The sequence below is a fragment of the Colobus angolensis genome, unplaced genomic scaffold (genome assembly GCF_000951035.1).
Source record: "Colobus angolensis palliatus isolate OR3802 unplaced genomic scaffold, Cang.pa_1.0 Scaffold92, whole genome shotgun sequence".
Lineage (NCBI taxonomy): Eukaryota > Metazoa > Chordata > Mammalia > Primates > Cercopithecidae > Colobus > Colobus angolensis.
This window is the reverse complement of record NW_012123154.1, coordinates 8,249,058-8,270,934: the sequence shown is the minus strand read 5'-3', so window position 1 is coordinate 8,270,934 and position 21,877 is coordinate 8,249,058. Positions and strand designations below refer to the sequence as shown.

The following is a 21,877-nucleotide window of genomic DNA, read 5'->3' as shown; positions in this document are numbered from 1 at the left end:
ATTGTAAGAAATGAACTTTAGACTGTAAGAAAGAAAATGTACTTTAGATTGGTTTACAACTTCCACCTAAATCATTAATCTTCTTACTTTGCAAGAAATTAGAGTACTGAGGAAATCATGGTAGATTATTCACAGTGCACCAGAATCACTGGCTGCCTCTTTTCCGTGTCCTTTTTGTAAAGTGTCTTAATTTCTGTGAATTTTGTCTCATTTATTTTTTGTTTAACTTTCAGGTGTTGGTAAATCATGCTTATTGCTACAGTTTACAGACAAGAGGTTTCAGCCAGTGCATGACCTTACTATTGGTAAGTTTTATAAAAGGGATGAGAAGCATTAAAAGTTTTGGGTAGTTTAAATGGAAAATGCTAGAAGGTCCATCCAATCTACTAGTGATGATGCTAAAATCCGTGAAACTGGATTTGTTGTTATGCAGTTTTGTCTCTGTCACTTTTTAAAAGTATGTGTAGTAAAAATAAATATTACCCAGCTTTGTAGAAGTGGTTAGCATGCTGAAAGACAGTAGTTTTTAAGATTTCAATTGTAATTAAGGATGAAACAATTAAGAGACAGTATCCAAGCAAGGTAAGAGCAGAAACTTTGACTCAGCTTGCTGGAAGTTGAATCAAGTCTCTGCTGCTAACTTGCTATGCAAGCCACTTCTCTGTTTCTTGTCTTAGTTTCTCTTTCTGTTCAATGAGAATAGTAGTAGTACCAATCACATGAAGTTACTGTGAGCAGTGAGTTAGTAAATGTAAAGCATTAAAGTGCCCAGCAATGTGAAAGTGCTTTAGACTTTCCTATAATTATTAACTGAGAAAAAGTACCACTGGGCATTTTGTATCTTCCTCAGTTAAGAGTAAATGAAATAGTTACTGGTAAGAAATAGTCAACAAATATTAGCTGTTATTATTTAAAATAATGATTTTCCATTTTATTAATATGCAAAGGAAAAAAATTAAGATGAGTGAAAAGCTAAAAACTTTAGGTAATCTTACTATTTAGGGTTTTTATTTGTTTAAAAATTATATTTATATTCTGAAAGCTGAAGAATCTAGCTGGATTATTCTTCTGTGGCTGTAGCCCATTAACTATAAATTAGTCAAATATGAAGAAACAGATAATTGGAAATCTAGTCATTCTTTACAACGAACTGCTTAATGAATCTTTTTAGCTACTGACTGCTCATTTTCTGTAGACATTATTAATTTACCATTTATAGCATGTTGATCCTTATGTTCGGTGTGTTTTTAAAATACCAAATCAAAGATAGAGCTCATGAATAACATTATTAACTAATAGTTTTTAAGTAAGCTACAGGTATAATACTTTGTGGATATATTGAAATCTTTTGTTAGCAACTACTGTCATTAAGACTCTCCATATTCTATTTTAATTTTGATAGTTTTAAGTGTATACAATAATGATAGGTGAAACAGGTAACTCATGCTGGTCCTGATAACTGTAACATTTTGTTTTATTTTTTGAGACAGGGTCTCATTTCGTAGACTAGGCTGGAGTGCAGTGGTGCAATCACAGCTCACTGCAGCCCCCAAATCCCTGGCTCCAGTGATGTTCCCACCTCAACCTCCCAGGTAGCTAGGACTACAGGCATGTGCTACCACGCCTGGCTAATTTTTTGTATTTTTGGTAGAGTCAGAGTTTTGCCTTGTTGCCCAAGCTGGTTTCAAACTCCTGGGCTCAGGCAGTCTGCCAGCCTCAGCTTCCCAGAGTGCTGGGATTACTGGTATGAGCCACTGCTCTGGCCTGTTTAATGAGCTCTCTTCCCCACCTCCTATAGAGGCAAATTTGCTCTTTGCTTAATAGATTTGAAACTAGCCAACTTTAGGCATGACTCAGTTCTAAGATAACTAGCGAAACAGTTGTTTTTAGTATAGGATACTAAACAACAGTGTTCTTCCTTTTCTTTGAATCTTATGTATACATTTCTAAGTTAGTATGGCACACCGAGTGGAGAAGATAGACCTGATTGTCAGAAGTTAACATAGGCCAAGCTTGTCCAACCCACAACCTGCATGTAGCCCAGGACAGTTTTGAATGAGGCCCAATACAGATTCATATATTTTCTTAAAACACTATAAGATTTTTTTGCTTTTTTTTTTTGGCTCATCACCTGTCAGTGTTAGTATATTTTATGTGTGGCCCAAGACAGTTACTCTTCTTCCAGTGTTGCCCAGAGAAGTCAAAAGATTGGACACCTCTGCCATAGGCTGTACTTCTGGGGAGAGAGAAAGGAGTAGACCCAAGAGTTGTTTGGGAAACTGTAACTCGTATAAACTGCCAGCTGGCTTCACACTAGGTTTGCGAATGGCAGGCACCGGGAAATAGGAGGCTGAAAGAGAAGAAAAACCAAGGATCTTTTTCTCCTTGTGTTGACTGTGTGTTCTCCATTCCTCTGGCTCCAGCCCCTGCCTGGCAGGCCCAAGTGGTCTGGTTCCTGAGCTCTGATAACCTTTTTCCCTCTTGTCTTTCCAGCCTAGGGGTGGTAGCAGCTTCCTGCTGTTTGTAATCTCTGGGTTTATTCCCCATCTCTTCTTTGGGTTTTTGGGGGCTCTTTCTTTACTCTAACCAAGTCCCTACATTAAATTCCCTATGCCCTATGTACTTAAGTGTAGTTTCTGTTTTTCTGGTTGCACTGACTGGCATACCATTTTTTTTCTAACTTTTACAGTTGGTTGTAAATGACAAAAATTTACCTAGATGGGTTTAAACAAAAGGACAATTTATTATTGTAATATTCAGGTATGTCTCAACATGAGAGCAGGGAGCCAGCTGGGTCAGCCTGGAACCAGAGCTCAGAGCTCTTAAGGAGGGAACACGGAAAATTCTGTTTCTCAGTCTCCCATCCTTCCCTCATTGTCTCCCATTCTCTTCTCATGCCTGTTTCATTTTTCTCTCTCCCTTTTGACCATTGTTTTTGATTTCCCTATCTCCATGATGGGAAATGGCCATTGTCAATAGCTCCAAAGTTTATATACCATTTAGGAGAGCAGAGATTCTCTTTAACTCAGTTCTAAGTTTCCTAGGCAAGAGAGTTCATTGGCTCAATTTGGTTCAGGCCCACTTATCTCTTGTTCTGTCCACTCTCTTCGTGGGCCCAGAATCACTTTTGTACAACATGGTTTCCAAATTGGTAGTCGTAGGAGCAATCTGGGTGAGTAGTCATACATAGCCACCACCAGAATTCCCTCACACCAGCTATTCTAGCTAGTCATCATGTCCTTATCTTTTGTCCCCTGTAATGATCAATTCTCTACTCTGTTTATAAACCATTGACTCTTGAGCTCATGATTCTTCTCAGTCTGCCTCTCTTGCTTTCTCTCCTACTTTTCTCTAACATGTGTAGACACTATGTGCCATCAAGTCTTTGCTGCTTGCTCCTGCCTGAACACTTAGTACTTTTTCATACCTTCAATCTTTCTCTTCTCAGAGGATGCCATTGCTTGACATATTTGCTTATTACAGTTCTTTTCTGAACAACTGTCCATATCCCAAACTATAGCTCCCATTTAAAGGAAATAAGATTTGTATACCCACACTTATGGAGAAACATTGTTAACAGGAAAGGAACAACTACTGTATAGGCACAGAATTTCAATATAATGCTCAGCACCAATATGGATGCCTAGTAGCTCATGCATTAGAAATTCATTGTTCATAATCAGGATCAGTCCTCCTAAAAAGGCAAAGTAAATTTTATGGAGGATGTATGTAGGAAGTCCCATCTTTTTACCTGCTATGTGTGTTAAGGGAAATTATACCCAGTACACATTCATAAAATGGATTGTTTTTTGTTGGGGTCATAGTCCAACCATGGCTTTAGCAACAGTCTGTTATTACAGAACGAAGATGGTAGCTCTCATGAACTATTTTTTTAAGTTGAAATTTTATTTTAGATCCTATAAAGTGAATATAAATGTACTCTATACATTCACTCTGCAGAGTCTCAGTATTTAAGATATTTCAGGATATTTGAGGTAATGATACTTAAAAAAATTATCTGAGGCAAACAGAACATTTAGGATCCTAAAACTGTTCTCAGAATGCTGATAGATGCTTAATGTTCATTGTTAATAATGATAATGATAATTACATTGTTTTCACTGAAAGTCATTTTTTAAAGTAAAAGCCAACTCTGGAAGAGGAAGAGTAAAGGGGTGCTTCTTGCCTCTACAACTTATGTAGCGTTGCATACATACGTTAAAAGGGTATTCAGTACCACCATTCATTTAGTCAAGCTAAATATTGTTAAGGCATGTTTTTGCCTTCATTGGCCCAAGACCTACTTAACATTTTTGACACTCATCACAGCAATTTATTTTTCAGACATAAAAAAAACTTAGCACATTATTGTCACATATTTTTAAAAAGAACATTAGAATTTTTGGTAAAATAAGTAGTAAGACAGTATCTTTACTATGCTGCATACTTGCCTTTGCTGGATGAATAAATGAGGGTGGAAAAATTTAAGGTTGGTTTGTGACTAAGAAGGTATTAAATGATAAAAAAGAGAAAATAAAAGACCATGAAAGTTTTTAAAAGACTGTGTACAAATATTCTTTAACCTTTGACTATCTCTCTCAATGAGAATTGTTAAGAAATGAATCATAGAAGCAGTTTATAAATAGTTTCATGGACACAATTCAGAAGGTTCAGACTAGAGCCTTGCTCTTCAAAAGATGGTTCGTGTGCTGTTGCGCTGGACCAGCAGCAGCATCAGTATCGTGTGGGAGCTTGTTAAAGAACCTACTGATTCATAATTTGCATTTTAACAGGATCTCCAAGTGATTCATGTGGACACTGAAGGTTAAAAAACATTGGAGAAATGGCTTTTAAATATTGATTACGCAGCTGGAAATACATTTTATGTTCTTTGCCTGGTGCACACATGCTGGCCTCTCAGTGGCTTTATTTCTCTCCCCCTGCCCCCGGTGATCTTGGTTCCACCCTGCTTCAGCTACTCCCTCCCATAGTTACTCTCAGGACTCATCATTACCAATATCTGGAATCACTTCAGAATTTAGTTTCATGCATTGACTATTTGACTTTCTATCCTGTCCTTCCTGCTCACTTTCTTTAGTCCCTAATGCTAACAATTTTTTCACCTCATCAGAATTATGCCATTGATTCTACCATCTTTTCACTCTCATCTCTCTTGTGTTCCTACTTTCCTCCTTAATCATTCCTGCATATACCCACAGTTTTCTTGTCCCTCTCATGCTGTATCATAGTCTTGTGGCTAAACCATAGGTTAAATCCAGTCATCTATTCCTAATATGTACAGCTAGACACGTCTGGAGAAAAGTACAGAGCCATGCTAACTAGTCTCATTTTAATTTCTTGGACACTCACGTCAAGTAAACCCTTAGTACTACCGATAATTGTACTTTTATTTCCATCATATGCACCCTTTAGTTTCCTGTAGACCGATATCAGACTTTCTTGCTCTTTAAGCAAGATATCTTTGCTATCTTTACTCTCAGCTGATAACCTGGTTTCGGTTTCACTTAGAAAATAGAGGCAAGTAGAAGAGGATTTTCACAGGTTTCCACTACTGCATTGACCCACCTACCTGCACTGTGCCTATTAACTAAGCCTTTTCCTTGGTGCTGTGGGTAAACTTAAGTTCTTAGCCAGAGCCTACTTAAGGACACTGCTTTAGTAGTTCTTTTTGCTTTCAGGCATCATTAATTTTTCCCTTTTTGATGGTTATTTTTCATGGCTCTCTTTTCCAGCTTTTAATCTGCATACCCATATACACACATTCATACCCATCCTCCCACCTAGATTTATTGTTCTCCTTAACGTTTTATACAAGTAAATATAAGTAAATAGATTTTACCCCACCAATAAAAAGTAAGGTCCATGACAGCAGATGGTTCTCTGTTTTGTTTATTGCTGTATCTGCACCTGGTACATATTAGGGACTCTAAAAATATTTGCTAAATATTCTACCTACTTAGTGGAGGAAAACTTCATAAAGTTGTACTTGCCATTGCAGGGCTTAATGCTTGCATTCCTTTATGTTATACTGTTCAGTTATGTTGCTTACAAATAATGCATAGCCTGCTAATTTCCACTACATTTATTTCACTACCTACAAATGGACAGTTTGACAAATGTTAGTCTAGTGGCTAGGCCATTTATATGTTGATTTCACCTTCTTACCTATCTCCCCCACTTCCTTAAACCAGTCAGCCTATAAGAAATGATTGCTGGGCTCACGCCTATAATCCCAACACTTTGGGAGGCAGAGGCAAGAGGATCACTTGATGCCAGATGTCTGAGACCAGCCAGGGCAACAGAGTGAGATCCAATCTCTACAAAAAGTTTAAAAACTAGTCAGGCGTGGTGGCACATGCCTGTAGCCCCAGCTACTTGGTAGACTGAGGTGGGAGGATTGCTTGAGCTCAAGAGTTTAAGGCTGCAATGAACCATGATAGCTGCAATGAGCCATGATAGCACCACTGCACTCCAGCCTGGGCAACAGAGCAAGACCCTGCCTCACAGAAAAAAAAAAAAAAGGAATGATTGGTGGAAATGAAAGTATACTTTTAGGACAAAGTAATAGAATTGAACCATGATATCTTCCATCAGGCTCACCACAGGAAATCAGTTTTAAAATACACCTCATTTATTTGGGGTTCAGTTTTCTAGTAACTTGAGTTGCCTAGAACAACATTGCTAAGAAGTTAGAATAATAGTTTAAAAGACCTCTCGAACTTCTCATTAAGCTCTCATAAAGTCTCTATAGCTGAAAATTTTTTTTTTTTGAGACTGAGTCTTGCTTTGTCGCCCAGGCTGGAGTGTAGTGGCACCATCCTGGCTCACCGCAACCTCTGCCTCCCAGGTTCAAGCGATTCTCCTGCCTCAGCCACTCAAGTAGTTGGGGCTACAGGCACGTACCGTCATGCCTGGATAATTTTTTGTAGTTTTTTTTTTAGTAGAGATGGGTTTTCACCGTGTTAGCCAGGATGGTCTTGATCTTCTGACCTCGTGATCCGCCTGCCTCGGCCTCCCAAAATGCTGGGATTACAGGCATGAGCCGCCGTGCCTGGCCCTCTGTAGCTGATTTTTAAAATGTGAAAGTATTTTCCTCTCAGAGTGTGATCATTGTGAAAATGTTGTCAAAATCTGGGGAGAGTTAAATTTCCTATATAACTTTGGCCCTCCAGCAACCACTGAGTGGTGTGTGTTAGTGCCTTCTGAAGCTTTTAAAGTATTCCTAAACACACACATAAAGCTGTTCTAATTTGCACTCTCCCTGCTGTTGTATCAAAGTGCCCATTCCTTCTCATCCTTCCTTCTACTGCAGCTCATTCAGTTTTTAATATTTGTATATTAGAGACAAAAAAGTTGGTTTTTTTTTACTTTTTCATTCTTTTTTAGTGAGGCTGAGCATTTTTCCTATTTTAAGAACTATTTATCTTCTCTTTGATTTTACTTGTCATATATCTTTGTCTTTTTTTTTTTTTTTTGCTACTTTGAATTATTAAGGGATAGCTAGTTGTTTTTTTGTTTGTTTGTTTGTTTTTAACTCAAATCTATTGTGGCTTCCTAGCCTTGCTCTATGCAAAAATTACATATAATGTCTTAAATATTCTTCCGTAACTTTAAATTTGCATTCTATTTGGTATGTGGTCATGTATATATCACTTTCTTTTTTAAAATTTTATGTGTACTGGTGGGCGCTGGGCTTCTAGCATACCCATTACCCAAATAGTGAATATTGTATTCAATAGGTAATTTTTCATCCCTCACCCCCTTCCCAAACTCCACTTTTTTGGGGTCCCCAGTGTTTATTATTTCCATCTTTATGTCTGTGTGTACCCATTGTTTAGCTCCTACTTTATAAGCAAGAACATGCAGTATTTGATTTTTTGAGTTAGTTCACTGAGGATAATGGCCTTCACCTCCATCCCTGCTGCTGCAAAAGACACGATTTCATTCTTTTTTATGGCTGCTATCATTTTCTTTAATCCCTATATAGCTTGTGGCCTCACACCATTAACTAAGCCATTCATTCTTGTCCTATTACCTTCGTAATATGTTAAATCCCTGTGTGTAAGCAAGCCAGTTTGAGGGTGCCAAAATATGTTTTGTTCATCTTTCTTTCTATTTTTTTTTTTTTTTTGAGACAGAGTCTCATTTAGTTGCCAGGCTGGAGTGCAGTGGTGTGATCTCCGCTCACTGCAACCTCCACCTCTTGGGTTCAAGTAATTCTCATGCCTCAGCCTCCCATGTAGCTGGAATTAGAGGCATGTGCCACCACACCCAACTAATTTTTGTAATTTTAGTAGAGACAGGGTTTCACCATGTTGGCCAGGATGGTCTTGATCTCCCAACCTTGTGATCCGCCTGCCTTGGCCTCCCACATCTTTTTTTCTATTTCAAGAGGCAATATCATACTGTGGTAGTTGTTGTAACTTTGTAGTGTACTTCATACCAGTTGGTGTTCTTTCTTTCCTTTCTAAGTTTTCTTGATTATTCTTGTGCATTTGTTCTTCCAGATGGAACTTTGCCAAGTTGTAAGATTTTTAGTGAGGCTTTTAAATTTGAAAATAATTTTGTTCAATTTATGGGCTAATTTGGAGATAATTTATGTTTTTACAGCATTGATTACCTGTTTATACACATAATACATATTTTCATTTATTCAGACTTTCTTAAATGCTGTTCAGTAAAATTTTACAGTTTTGTTCATATAGGCCTTATGCTTTTCTAAGTTTGTTTTGAGATTTTATAGATTTGTTGCTATTGTAAGTAAATTTTTTTCATCACTGTTGTTAAATTATTTTGCATGTTCTAGGTAGACTATTTAGTCTTATCTGTAAGTTATAATTTTTTCCTAAGCCAAAATCTGTTTCTCTTAATTTTGTTACTCTAATTTTTTACCAAATTCTCTAGAATAATTTCCAAATTGAAAATATTGTAATATTTTTCTCAGTATAATTTGAATTATTCTAGAGTTTTGCCATTAAGTGTGGTGTTTGCTGTTTTGTTTTACATAGAAAATTGAGGACATTACTTTTTGTATCTAGTTTTCCTTTGTTTCTAGAATTAGGAAAAATCAGGCCACCTTCCCACAAGTCTCCATTTTGAACTTCTGCAGTGTCTAGGTTCCAGGAACAGGAATAGGGGATAGGAGTCCATATGTTACCGTGCTGGTAAGGAAAGCTGTTTACTCTATACCTAGCTGTGCTCTCTGCTTAGCACCCCACCTAGTACCCCAGCAGCCTGGAAGTTCTGGCCTTGACATTTTAAGGAGGCCTGAATGGACACGCCCCAGCCTTACCTAGGTAAGGAGCCACATTCTGCCTCTGCACATATCTGTACCAGTGACTACCTGTCTCTGACAGATAGCCCTTTCTCACAGGGGCTGTCATCATTAGTCATGTGGATGGTAGTTTAGACATTCTAGTGCATAATACGGAATAATAATAATTATACCTGACATATTAAATACTTACTGTGTGCCAGACACTGTTCTATTTTATGTGTAATCATCTTTTAATCTTAAAAAAACTCATGAGGTAGGTATTGTGAATACCATTTTACAGATGAGAAAACTAAGACAAAAACTAAAACTAAGACAAAATCACACAACCTAGTAGATATTGATTATGAATGCTCAGTAAATGATGCAAGGATGATAATGATTGGAGACAATTAGAAAGTGTACCTATTCAGAGTATTTGATTCTGGAAGCTTGGAAGTGAATAACATTTCTGAGAAAATAAGCATTACTCCCTGACAATGTCAGGTAAATAAGGTCTTGACTTTGACTCCACAGAAATTTATCTAGCAGCCAAATTGGCTGTTAATTGAAAATGGATCTGGGAAGAAGGCCTCAAAGGCATAGAGAATAACAATTTATCACATAAAAAAGAGAAGGAAACCTTTCTAAATGGAATTCTCAAGCATGTATACATCTAAGGAAAAGGATTTTAAAATGTTAATATTCCAGAAAAGAAGTCAAGTTTTTGGTTTCTGTATTTGTTTCTGAGGCTTCCAAGAGACTAGGATTCAGTGTTTTCATTTGTCACATAGAATTAAAGGGTAAAACGTACATTGAACCCAGTTATGGGAAGGTAAATGGGAAAGAGCTATATTTCTGAAGCTGAAATTAAAGTGTGTTTTTGCTTCATTTGATAGGAAAACAGAAATCATAGTTTTTCAGTAATCAACACTTGTCAGTTTTTCTTTTTGAGATGTGTATTTTTTTCCCACCACCATTTTTTAACCTCATGCCTAAATATAATACAATAGCCTTTTAATTGGTCTCTTTGCTTCTTGTGTTTTGTGGTTGTTGTTGTTGCTGTTTTGGTTTTCTTTATCCATCCTGACCTGGTTGATAAGTGAAGTTAAAATGTCTATTATATTATGACATATCCCTGGTTTAGAAACATTCTTGATGTTCACTTAACAGGTTTATTTAAAATTGGATGTATTTTTGGAGGCAAAATCATTGTTTAAAGATTTTAAGCTTCATGACTTCTTCCTGCTTACTTTATTAATTGTTTTTGTTTTTGTTTTTTGAGACAGGGTCTCACTGTGTTGCCCAGGCTGGAAAGCAGTGGCACAATCATGGCTCACTGCAACCTCGAGTTCCTAGGCTCAAGTGATCCTTCCCCGCTTCAGCCTCCCAAGTAGCTGGGACCACAGGCACATGCCACCATACCTGGCTCATTTTTTAATTTTTCATGGAGACTGGGTCTCCCTATGTTGCCCAGGCTAGTCTCCAATTCTCTGGGCTCAAGCAATCCTGTCTCAGCCTCTCAAAGTGTGGGATTGCAGGCCATACTGAGCCAGTGGGTCCAGGTGATCTGCTTAATTTGAGTAAAGAGACGAACATACTAAAACCCAATTCCAGCTAGGGTAAGCAAAGGAAATATTCTAGAATATCTGTAGTTATATATGGAACCTGCAGTAAGTTGGAAACTTTGTCTTGGAATTGGGCAGGAACAAAGCATCTTGGAGGTCAGGAAGCAGAAACTGTTAATAGCTCTCCTGCAGCAGAAGCAGTTGTGTTAGCTTCTCATCTGCTCGGATGGAATGATCAGAAGTCAATTTCCATATCTTTAGCCCTCTGCTCAAGATACCAGTTCCAGAGTGGGAGCATCTGCTTGCTTTTGCTAGCCTTGCCTTCCTTACCTACTCACCCTTGGTACCAGGGGCATTCATGGGTCAGTCTGTTTCTAGTCTGTAGTTGTTTTTTGTTAAATTTGACATTATGAGCAATGTGGATAGTTTCGGATTGTGCTTAAAAGCTAGCCCATCCCTGACAGTGGAAGGAAAAATAAAAATAAATTTTTCTCTCTCTCTGTCTCATTTGTAGGTAGAAACAATAGATTCATGAAAAAGCCTCTACTCTGTCTGATATCTCGCTGACATGTAGAATTTTGTGCTTCAATATATTCATTTTCAATACGGAGTATTTCAAAGAACATCTGTATCTTACTTAGCAACTGGTTTCTTCCCCCAACTAATTTCATTTTTCATGTCATTAATGGATTTTGTGTATGACTCCACCCTGTGGCATAGAACAGATATGAATATGTATATTCACTAGATATGTTATGAATCTATATGCATATGTAGGTGCATATATATGTAAACACTGTAATAGTTTTATGTGGCTTAATTTGTCAATTTTTCATTTTTCAGTCTGATACATCATGACCCCTGAATCTCTTTTCTCTAGCTTGTATTTCTGAGCCTGAGAAACATAAACATCATCTTAGTTTCTTGGTATTCATCAGGCCTGTGGGATGAATAACTATTATAATGTAGAGTAAAAGCTCATCAGGTTTTATGTCATGGGACAAATTACCTTTGTTTCTCACCTTTCTAATCACAGTTGGGGAGTTATGGGAGATGCTGAATTGGAATTCCGACATTGGGCAGTATGTTCTTCTCTGGGAAACTAGAAGTTGTTTTTCTGCCAGGATAACATTTGGTTTCTGGGTACCATGTGTGTCTTCCCTTCACCCTGACTCTGATCTAAATGATCTAAATACTGATTGAACATACTCTAGGTAGTAATGATTTGGTATAAAAGATATACTACTTCCAGAGTTGTCTTCACAACTGTTTGCCCTTCTAAAATTATCCCCTATTTTTCTACTATTTTGATGACTGAATGAGTACTTTCCAAAGATGATAAATGTAAGTTAAAAGCCAAAGTAGGCCAGACGCGGTGGCTCAAGCCTGTAATCCCAGCACTTTGGGAGGCCGAGACGAGTGGATCACGAGGTCAGGAGATCGAGACCATCCTGAGCTACACGGTGAAACCCCGTCTCTACTACAAAAAATACAAAAAACTAGCCGGGCGAGATGGCGGGCGCCTGTAGTCCCAGCTACTCGGGAGGCTGAGGCAGGAGAATGGCGTAAACCCGGGAGGCGGAGCTTGCAGTGAGCCGAGAGAGATCGCGCCACTGCACTCCAGCCTGGGCGACAGAGCTAGACTCCGTCTCCAAAAAAAAAAAAAAAAGCCAAAGTAGTATACTTATAGGTGTGAAGTCTGTGTTCCTTTTGACCTATAATCCGATTTCTTATAATTTGCCTAGAATTATAGTAAGTTGAAAAATGTATGCAGAAAGTTCATTTTAACATTCACTGTTTAGTGAAAATAGGAGAACAACCTAAATCTGTAGCAATAAAGTATCAAGTTCGTAAATTATCTGTACACAAAAGAATATTATGCAGACATCAAAAATAGTGGCATAGTTTTATGTTTAATGATTTGCAAGGATGTTTGTGATACAGAATAATGTCTGTGATGTATTATTAAATAAAAAGCAAATTGCAGAGCAGAATTTTTATGTTCCCATTTATGCAGAATTATATACTTATTTCTGCATGTGTATTCATGGAGCACTGTCTGGGAAGTATGTTAAAACGCTGGTTATAGCTAATGGCAGATTTGGAGATTTCTTTCCTTGCTAATTATTCATGCTTGGAACCAATACTATGATATTGAAATATATCTGTCCCTTTTTGGTGATTTTTATACCGTATTAATGTAATTTTTAAGAAATTTTAATATTTAACATTTATGATTAATAATTATGGCTCTTGGATGATCTCTTTTTTAATTTTTATGTTACTGAGCCTGCAAAACATGAAGACCACAGTTGGTTTCTTAATATTGACTCTGCCACATTTCAGTGTCTTAGTATTTTAATTATGTCCTTAGCTTATGTCTTATTAGCACCTCTTCCTTAGCTTATATATTTTCTAAGTATAGGAGCTGCATTTGTTAAAGTCTATCTGTATATTACCTAGCATAGCATGTCTTGGAAGTAAACATTCTGTTTTGAATCCTCAAAAGTGAGATATATCCCCACTAATTTTGTAACAAATCATTTTGTACTCTATTTAGGTGTAGAGTTTGGTGCTCGAATGATAACTATTGACGGGAAACAGATAAAACTTCAGATATGGGATACGGTAAGTATAGGGAAAATGCACTGTATGATCTCAGTAAAGTTGCTTTATGAAAGTACATTGTATGTTTGTTTTAATGTTATTATATGTCTGTTAAGGTTTGTTAGACACTAACTTCCTGCAGCCATGAGATGAAATGTGGTGCTGGAGTAGATTGGTTTTTCTTATGCGCTGTTTTCAATAGATGGGACCCGGGTGTTGGTGTTAGTGAGCATATCTGAGTGAATGCTCACGTTATGTGGTCTAAATTGAAATGCTCTAGAAACTGTATTTTTAAGAAAAACAATCAGCGTGTCTCAAGTACACGTAGGAAGTAAAATAAGAATATCAATATTATACAATAACTTATTCTTCAAGCTTATTATTTTAAATATTTTGGTCCTAACAACTTGAAGTCATATGTTGCTCTTAATCCAATATCCTAATTCTGTCATACCCTTGTTCATTGAGTACCTATTATATGCCATACAATATTGTTTTTAATTGTGATTCCTCATCTGAACCATAATATACAGAAAATGATTTGAGTGACTGTTTTCTCTATTCTCCCATTTTAGATGCATAAAAGTGAAGTGATTTTATTGTATACATTGGGTGCCTTAAGGTAGCAATTTTCAAACCATTTTGTTTTAGAACTGCTTTATACTTTTAAAAATTAATGAAGACCCCCAAAGAACTCTAGCTTATATGGCTTAAAGGTATTAATATGTACCATATTAGAAATTAAAAATGAGAAATGTATCAAATATTCAATCATTAATTCATTTTAAATTAATAAATTACTTGTTAGGGTAAATAATACAATTGTAATGGAAACTATATTTTCCAAAACAAACAACTACATATTTCTAGTGATACTAGTGATGTCTGTCTGCTTAATAGAAGACACTGGATTCTCATATCTGCTTCTGCACTGAGCCTTACATATGTTGTTTAATTGAAGTATGTTAAGAAAATCCAGCCTCACACAAATAGTCAGTTGGGAAATGGAGGACCACATGGACCCTTAAAGAGTCTGAGGAATTCCCAGGATCCTTGGATCACACTTTTGAGAACCACTGCTTTAGGGCATTAGGAGATAATTCTTCACAGAACCCCAGTTAAGAAAACCTGAAAGGTCTCCTGTTGTGTCAAAGACCATATTCTCTAAACTGGTAAATGAGATATAAAAGACAGAGGATTTAATCATCATATACCTGTGGCCTATTTTTCTTCAGTCACTCAGTCTTAGTTTCTCACTTGTCATGTGTAGGAGCCATTGAAAGAAGGAACCTTAGAGAACATCCAGTCTCACAGACTGGATTCCCTAGACCAAGCAAGTTACTGAAGGCTGCTGTGGAACCTGGGTTTCCTGATCTTCCTATGTGTCACAGTTGTCCCTTAAATGATAACCCTACGTGTCTGTCTTGTCCTGTCCTTGAATTGTCCACTCAACTCTGGGTTCTTGTGCTTTTTTGCCTCTTCTTCCTCAGTGAAGATTCATACTTTTACTATTTCTTAGGGATTTCCCATGTGAGCCTAAAGCATCTCAAAACTTTTGATTTGCATTCTCTCAGGCAACATCTCAAAACTGCATGGAAAAGAGGAAAATAAAATACACAAAGTCCCTTTTTTCCTAGAAATTTAAAATTAATAATCTCCAACCAAAAAGAAATATTTTCTGCTTCTGTATTAAAAGAGTTTCTCTCTCCTTGTTTTTGAGACAGGATGTCTGTCACCCAGGCTGTAGTGCAGTGGCACAATCATAGCTTGCTGCAGCCTCGAACTCCTGGGCTCAAGCAGTCCTCCCACTTCAGTCTCCTGAATAGCTGGGACTACAGGCGTGCACCACCACACCCGGCTGAGTTTCTATCTCTTATTCAGAACTGATTTACATAAACTAAGTTACTCTTTTTAGCTTATAACCTTGTGTAACACACATCTTTGCATTGTGTAGTGTGAACCAGACTACTGTTATTCTTCAATAAACATATTTTTCATTTCTTATATTTTTGCATAAATACTTGCATTGCTTGAAGTGCCTTTTTTTTTTCTTTTCCATTTAAGGCAACTAAGATGTCAGCTCTTTTGTGAAGCCTTTTTGACCCCCATGGGAATAACTTATTCTTCCCGTAGTATTTTGTGCATATATCTCTTGTAGTTCTGATCCCATTGTCATAGCTTTTTGTTCACATTAGCTACCCTTCTCAGAATAAGCATTATGAGAGAAGGATCCACCTATATCTTAGGCAGCTTTGTATCCTGCATTCTTAGCTTGGTGACTGATACATACAGCGTTTGGTAAATTTTAATGAATGAATAGAGAATCTAATTCTGTCTAAGCAACTTGTAGAGTCACTGGATGTGTTCAGGAGATGTCATCTACTGAGTTAAAGTACACGGTTTTGAAAAGGAAAGGTTAATATAGTAATGATAATTATGTGATATTTTTGGCATAAACCACTTCACTGTCTGTAGGTTATTTTATTCACTTGTTCTTCTGTTCTTAAAGTAGTCCCTTAAATGATCTTTGTTTTTTGAAACTTGAGTAAGCCATTCATTTCCTAGTTGTCTGTTTTGTAGATTAACTCATCATGCTTTCTTTTGATAGAAGCCTGGTTTTTTGTGGGTGTTTTTTGTTTTTGTTTTTGCTTGAGTTGATTTCTTTGCACAACAATAAACTTGCAAAAGAAATCTAAAATAATTTATTTTGCTGGACAGTATGAGAAGGGAATAGAAGAAAAACCCATGTTTGTGTTCCTCTAGGAGGGCAGAGGGCTTGTTTTCTTTCCTCTATTTCTGAGAGAGACTGTGGTCCCTTTAAAGACATCATAACGCCCAAGAAAGAATTCGACCACTTCCAGCTTCTACATAGAGAGCTCCCGAGCGAATGGCCTGATCCAGATTTAAAGGACTGTTTAAAATAATTTAACTTATTTCTTTTGTTGTTTCTTGAGTCTTTGTCTTACAGATTTTCCTCTTTTGTTGGTTTTTTTTTTTTTTTGGTTTTGAGACGTCTTACTCTGTTGCCCAGGCTTGAGTGTAGCGGCATGATCACAGCTCACTGCAGCCTCAAACGCCTGGCCTCAAGCAATCCTCCCACCTCAGCCTCTTGAGTAGCTGGGACTACATGTGCATCCCACCATGTGCAGCTAATTTTTTAAATTTTTTGTAGAGATGGAGTCCCGTTAGGTTTCCCAGGCTGGTCAGGCTTTTCTCTTATTTTCATTGACTTTATTCTTACTTTCATACCCAACTTCCAAAACTTTTTAATAAATGTAATCTAATACGCATTAAGATTGGTCTCATACTTAGTTTATATCTGAGTGAAACAGGATTTTCCGTACCATTAATGTGTGTCTATACATTTGGATAGCCATTTGCATTTTTGGTAGCAAGGGTTACGTCTGTTCATGGCCCAAGATGTTTACAAAACCATCCTAGAGTCCTTCAGGGGAAAATTAGCCAAATGTTGTTATTTGTTTCATCAGCCTTATAGAACTGAGGTTTTCTTAGTATCTTAGGATCTTTGTCTTTTTTTTTTTTTTAGATGGTGTTTTACTCTTGTTGCCCAGGCTGGAGTGCAATGGTGCAATCTCAGCTCACCGCAACCTCTGCCTCCTGGGTTCAAGTGATTCTCCTGCCTCAGTCTCCCAAGTAGCTGGGATTACAGGCGTGCACCACCACGCCTGGCTAATTTTGTATTTTTAGTAGAGACAGGGTTTCTCCATGTTGGTTAGGCTGGTCCCGAACTCCTGACCTCAGGTGATCCGCCCGCCTCGGCCTCCCAAAGTGCTAGGATTACAGGCATGAGCCACTGCACCTGGCCTACAGGATGTTTGTCATTTTTATCTTCAAAAAATTTAAGGAGCTTTCCTTGCAAAATTTTCACATCCACCACCTTTGCTTTCTTTTGCAAATAGTTAGGATAGCTGACAGCAAATACTCCTTGGAGGCCTTAAGGCCATCAATCAGTTTCACAGCTGGAAGCAGTGATAAGAGTCTATCAGTGTGGCTCATGCCTGTAATCCCAGCACTTTGGGAAGCAGAGGCAGGCAAATCACGAGGTCAGTAGATTGAGACCATCCTGGCTAACACGGTGAAACTCCGTCTCTACTAAAAATACAAAAGATTCGCCGGGCGTGGTGGCAGGTGCCTGTAGTCCCAGCTACTCGGGAGGCTGAGACAGGAAGATGGCGTGAACCTAAGAGGCGGAACTTGCAGTGAGTCAAGATCATGCCACTGCACTCCAGCCTGGGCAACAGAGCGAGACTCCGTCTCAGAAACAAAAGTCTATCAGTGCCTCCCTTAAAGCACTGACACTTGGCCCTGTACTGAGTTACTTTTTTTTCATTTATTAAAAGCCAAAGCCAAACTGTAAATATTCTTCTTCTGCCAGAGGAATTCGGAGAAGAAACATATGTTGCCCCCGGTTTCTGTTCATTGGCAGAAAAAAGGCAGAGGTGTGTTCTCACTGTTAGACCATGGCCAGCCGTTACTGCTTTGTCCTGCTCTTGTTCTTTTTCTCTTACTTTTTCTCTTGCTTTCTATCACTCTTTCTGTTGCCTTCCAGCATATCCAAATACATTTGATTTCCCAGCCCCTCCAAAAAAATTTGTAATATGAATGTTTTAGTTAAGTTCATTTATCTACTCAGCTTCCCTAGAAATACTTGTTTTACATGTCTTATATCAAGTAAGAGTTAGTGAAACTTTTGACAAAATTATATGAAAACTAATATGCTAAAAGTTTCTTCTCAGCAAATCGCAGGTATTTTTTTCTCCTTTGAAAAAAAAGTGTTACTTTATACTATTGACATATTATTTCTAAAAATTGAATATTGTTTTGTTTGAATGCATCAGTAAGGATGGATGACCAGATGCAATGAGCCAGGGAGAGGACCTGGAACCCTGAAGGCTGGAAACAATCCTGCCTCCACTTCTGCCTCTCCTCTCTGTTCCCATTACTCTCACTTCCTTCCTCTCCCCCATCATCCTCACAGCCAGGAGTTGAGTGGCTTAGAGCGCCAACTATTCTGCCTCCTTAGGCAGCAATTCATCAACATTTTCTTGAAGAACTACAGGGACAGGAAACTGTCTTAGACATTTCATTGTACTTTAGCGATTACCTCCCACCTGTGGTCTCCAGTTTTTCTTACATGGCAGCACTAAAAGAATCGGACATCGGTGATCATATCCTATTCTATCTTTTTTTTTTTTTTTGAGACAGGATCTTGCTCTGTTGCCCAGGCTGGAGTGCAGTGGTGTGATCACAGCTCACCACAGCCTCCAACTCCTGAGCTCAAGTGATCCTCTCACCTCAGCTTCCCCATTACCTGGGACTACAGGCACAAGCCACCACTCCCAGCTAATTTTTTTAAATTTTGTAGGGATGGGATTTTGCCATGTTCCCAAGGCTGGTCAGAAACTCCTGGGCTCAAGCAGTCTGCCCACCTTGGCCTCCCAAAGTTCTGGGATTACAGCGTGAGCCACTGCACCCAGCTAAGCCTTTTTTCCAAAGTAAATATCCTCAAATTTTTTAAAGCATTCAACTTCTACTGTTTTTTCTAGGTATTTCCACCCATTGTTACTTTTCTAGGATCCCACGGCTAAGTAGTGCAGGTTGACTTTTTCACCACCCTTGCTGTGGACACTTAAGACAGCCTAAAAATCACTTTGATTCTGTGGACACTAAGACAGCCTAAAAATCACTGATCTTACTGTCACCCAGAATAGAAGTTTTGGACATGCATGTAGATTTCAAAATCTTTCCTCTCAATGATAGCAGTTCCTTGATAGAGGTCTGAATTTTTAAGTTGAGTCTTTTAAGTAAAGTACCAGAGATTCAGTGCTTGGGCAAGGGACAGTTTATTTGGCTGTTTAGAAATCCTTCTTTCCTTCTTTTGGTTCTCATCTGTGTTCTACATAGCTGAAGTTGTTTGATAAATAACTAGCAATGCAAGTAAGAGAAGTATTACTCTAACACTGATTCTCACAAATCTTAATTTTCTCACTTTATTGGCTCTTTGGGATCAATCCAGGTAACATATTTGAGTGCCTACTATAAATATACTTTAGTACTCTGAGTTAAGCTATCCCTCAAGGATAACTGAAGAGGAAAAATGATAAGCATTGAATAGTATGTTCATTGTGTCTAATCAATAGTATTAGAACCAAATGACCACATGAAAGTGCTTTTGGATTTGTGAGGAGAAAAGGATAACTATGGGCTGTGGTAGACAAGCTTTCCCAGCTTTGTGAAAGAATTAGGGACTTGAGCTGGTCCTCAAAGGAAATGGAAATTGGATAGGTGGAGAGAGAAGAAAATAGTTTTTCAGGCAAGGAGTTAAGCAGAGGCACAAAAGCAGGAGTTTTCAGACTATAGACAAGATATCAGTAGAAAAAAATGGACTTGTATGAATAAGACTTTGATTGAATAAGAAAAAATTCATGTGAGACAAATAGAGATCTGATTCTCAAGAGCTTAGGACTTGAATTCAGGGTATTTAGAGATTTTTGAACTATAGCTTAATATGTATAAAGTTATATTTTATAGGAGTAGAAGAGGAAGAAGAGGTAAAGATGACTACTAGTTGCTAGCATGGTTACTACAAATACTGCTATTCACCAAAAGACTTAGATGCATGGGAAAGCCAATTTGGGGGATTCTTTATCTGGCAGTTAGAAATAAGTTTTAAAATTATGATGCAAAAGATCAATTTTGATTTGGCAATCCTCACATGAAAGATGAAGGTGTAAGACTTCTTTTGCACAGATGTTCCATGACTCTTGATTTAATATTAAGCATCACTAAAAATGAGCATGTTCTTTATCTCTTAGGCAGACTTGTTCTGCTTTACTTTTTTGTATCTCTTGAGTATTTTGTGAATTGTTTTTTGTTTTGTTTTGTTTTGGAGACAGAGTCCAGCTCTGTCGCCCAGGCTAGAGTGCCGTGGCATAATCTCAGCTCTCTGCAGTCTCCGCCTCCTGGGTTGAAGTGATTCTCTTGCCTCAGCCTCCAGAATAGCTGGGATTACAGGCATATGCCACCACGCCTGGCTAATTTTGTATTTTTTGTAGAGATGGGGTTTCACCATGTTGGCCAGGCTGGTCTCAAGCTCCTGACCTCAGGTGATCCATCCGCCTTGGCCTCCCAAAGTGCTGGGATTATAGGCATGAGCCACCACACCCAGCTAATCTTGCAGATTTTAAAATAAATCTAACAGTTATGTTGTGAGCCAAGAGAACTTACTGTCCACTCTGGCCACTGCACCCTAAGTTTGTTTTGTGGTGCTGTTCACTTAGGCATCATTCCTGTTTGATGAAATGTGTTTTTCTTTACACTCTAAGCTACTCTCAGGAATCTTACTATTACGTACAAAGAATTTTGTATCCTGTTTGGTTTCAAGCTTCCAAAAATCCCTTTTAACCAACAGTTTATAGTGATATAGTGAAGAGGATCAAACACAACATTCACAATTCCTAAGTTAACTTTTTTTTTTTTTTGAGACAGAGTCTTGCTCTCTCACCCAGGCTGGAGTGCAGTGGCGCAATCTCGGCTCACAGAGACGGGGTTTCACCGTGTTAGCCAGGATGGTCTCAATCTCTTGACCTCGTGATCTGCCTGCCTTGGCCTCCCAAAGTGCTGGGATTACAGGCATGAGCCACCACGCCCAGCCCTAAGTTAACCATTTTGTTTCACTTAAAACAACGTAGGTCAGTCTGAGTTTGGATAGTTATATATTCAAGTACTTTTTTTTTTTTTCGCCAAGACACAGCCTCGCTCTGTTGCCTAGGCTGGAGTGCAATGGCACGATCTCAGCTCACTGCAATCTCCGCCTCCTGGCTTCAAGTGATTCTCCTGCCCCAGCCTCCCGAGTAGGAGTAGCTAGGATTATAGGTGTGCACCACCACGCCTAGTTAATTTTTGTATTTTTTAGTAGAGATAGGTTTTCACCAGTTGGTCAGGCTGGTCTCAAAGTCCTGACCTTGTGATCTGCCCGTCTCGGCCTCCCAAAGTGCTGGGATTACAGGCGTGAGCCACCATGCCCGGCCTAAGGTACTTTTTAAAAATCAGATTATTTTGCTTTAATACGTCAAAGGTTGTTAACCTTTGGGCTAACTTTATTCAGTTAGTTGTTTTATAACAGTTTGTTTATAGTTAGAGAAGCTGTAAGAGAATAGGCCAGAGTTGTGATAGTTTTCAGATAAGTAAGTTCTCAAGAATTTGTAAACTATTCTGAATACTCATCTTTATTTATTATAAAATAATCATAGATTTTAAGATGCATAGCTACAGTCATAGTCTTCAGTGGGAATTGTGTTTTTTTATTTGCTCAAGTTTTTGTTTGATTTTGTAATGGACAGAAGTGTAGATTCAAATGTATTGTGTAAGTTATTTCCATATTGGAACATGTTTTGTTCTTTGTTCA

The 21,877-nt window shown here is 38.0% G+C and overlaps 1 protein-coding gene across 1 annotated transcript in view; it reads left to right on the top strand.

The window, feature by feature from the left end:
* Positions 1-232: 232 nt before the first annotated feature.
* The window catches only part of RAB2A (RAB2A, member RAS oncogene family), a 63,070-nt gene continuing 41,425 nt past the window's right edge, over positions 233-21,877 (top strand). Inside the window, exons 1-3 of the mRNA XM_011931947.1 lie at positions 233-305; positions 10,981-11,083; positions 13,403-13,470. Of these exons, the coding sequence (XP_011787337.1) occupies positions 11,074-11,083; positions 13,403-13,470 (78 nt within the window). The 5' untranslated portion in view covers positions 233-305; positions 10,981-11,073. The remainder of the gene's footprint in view (positions 306-10,980; positions 11,084-13,402; positions 13,471-21,877) is intronic.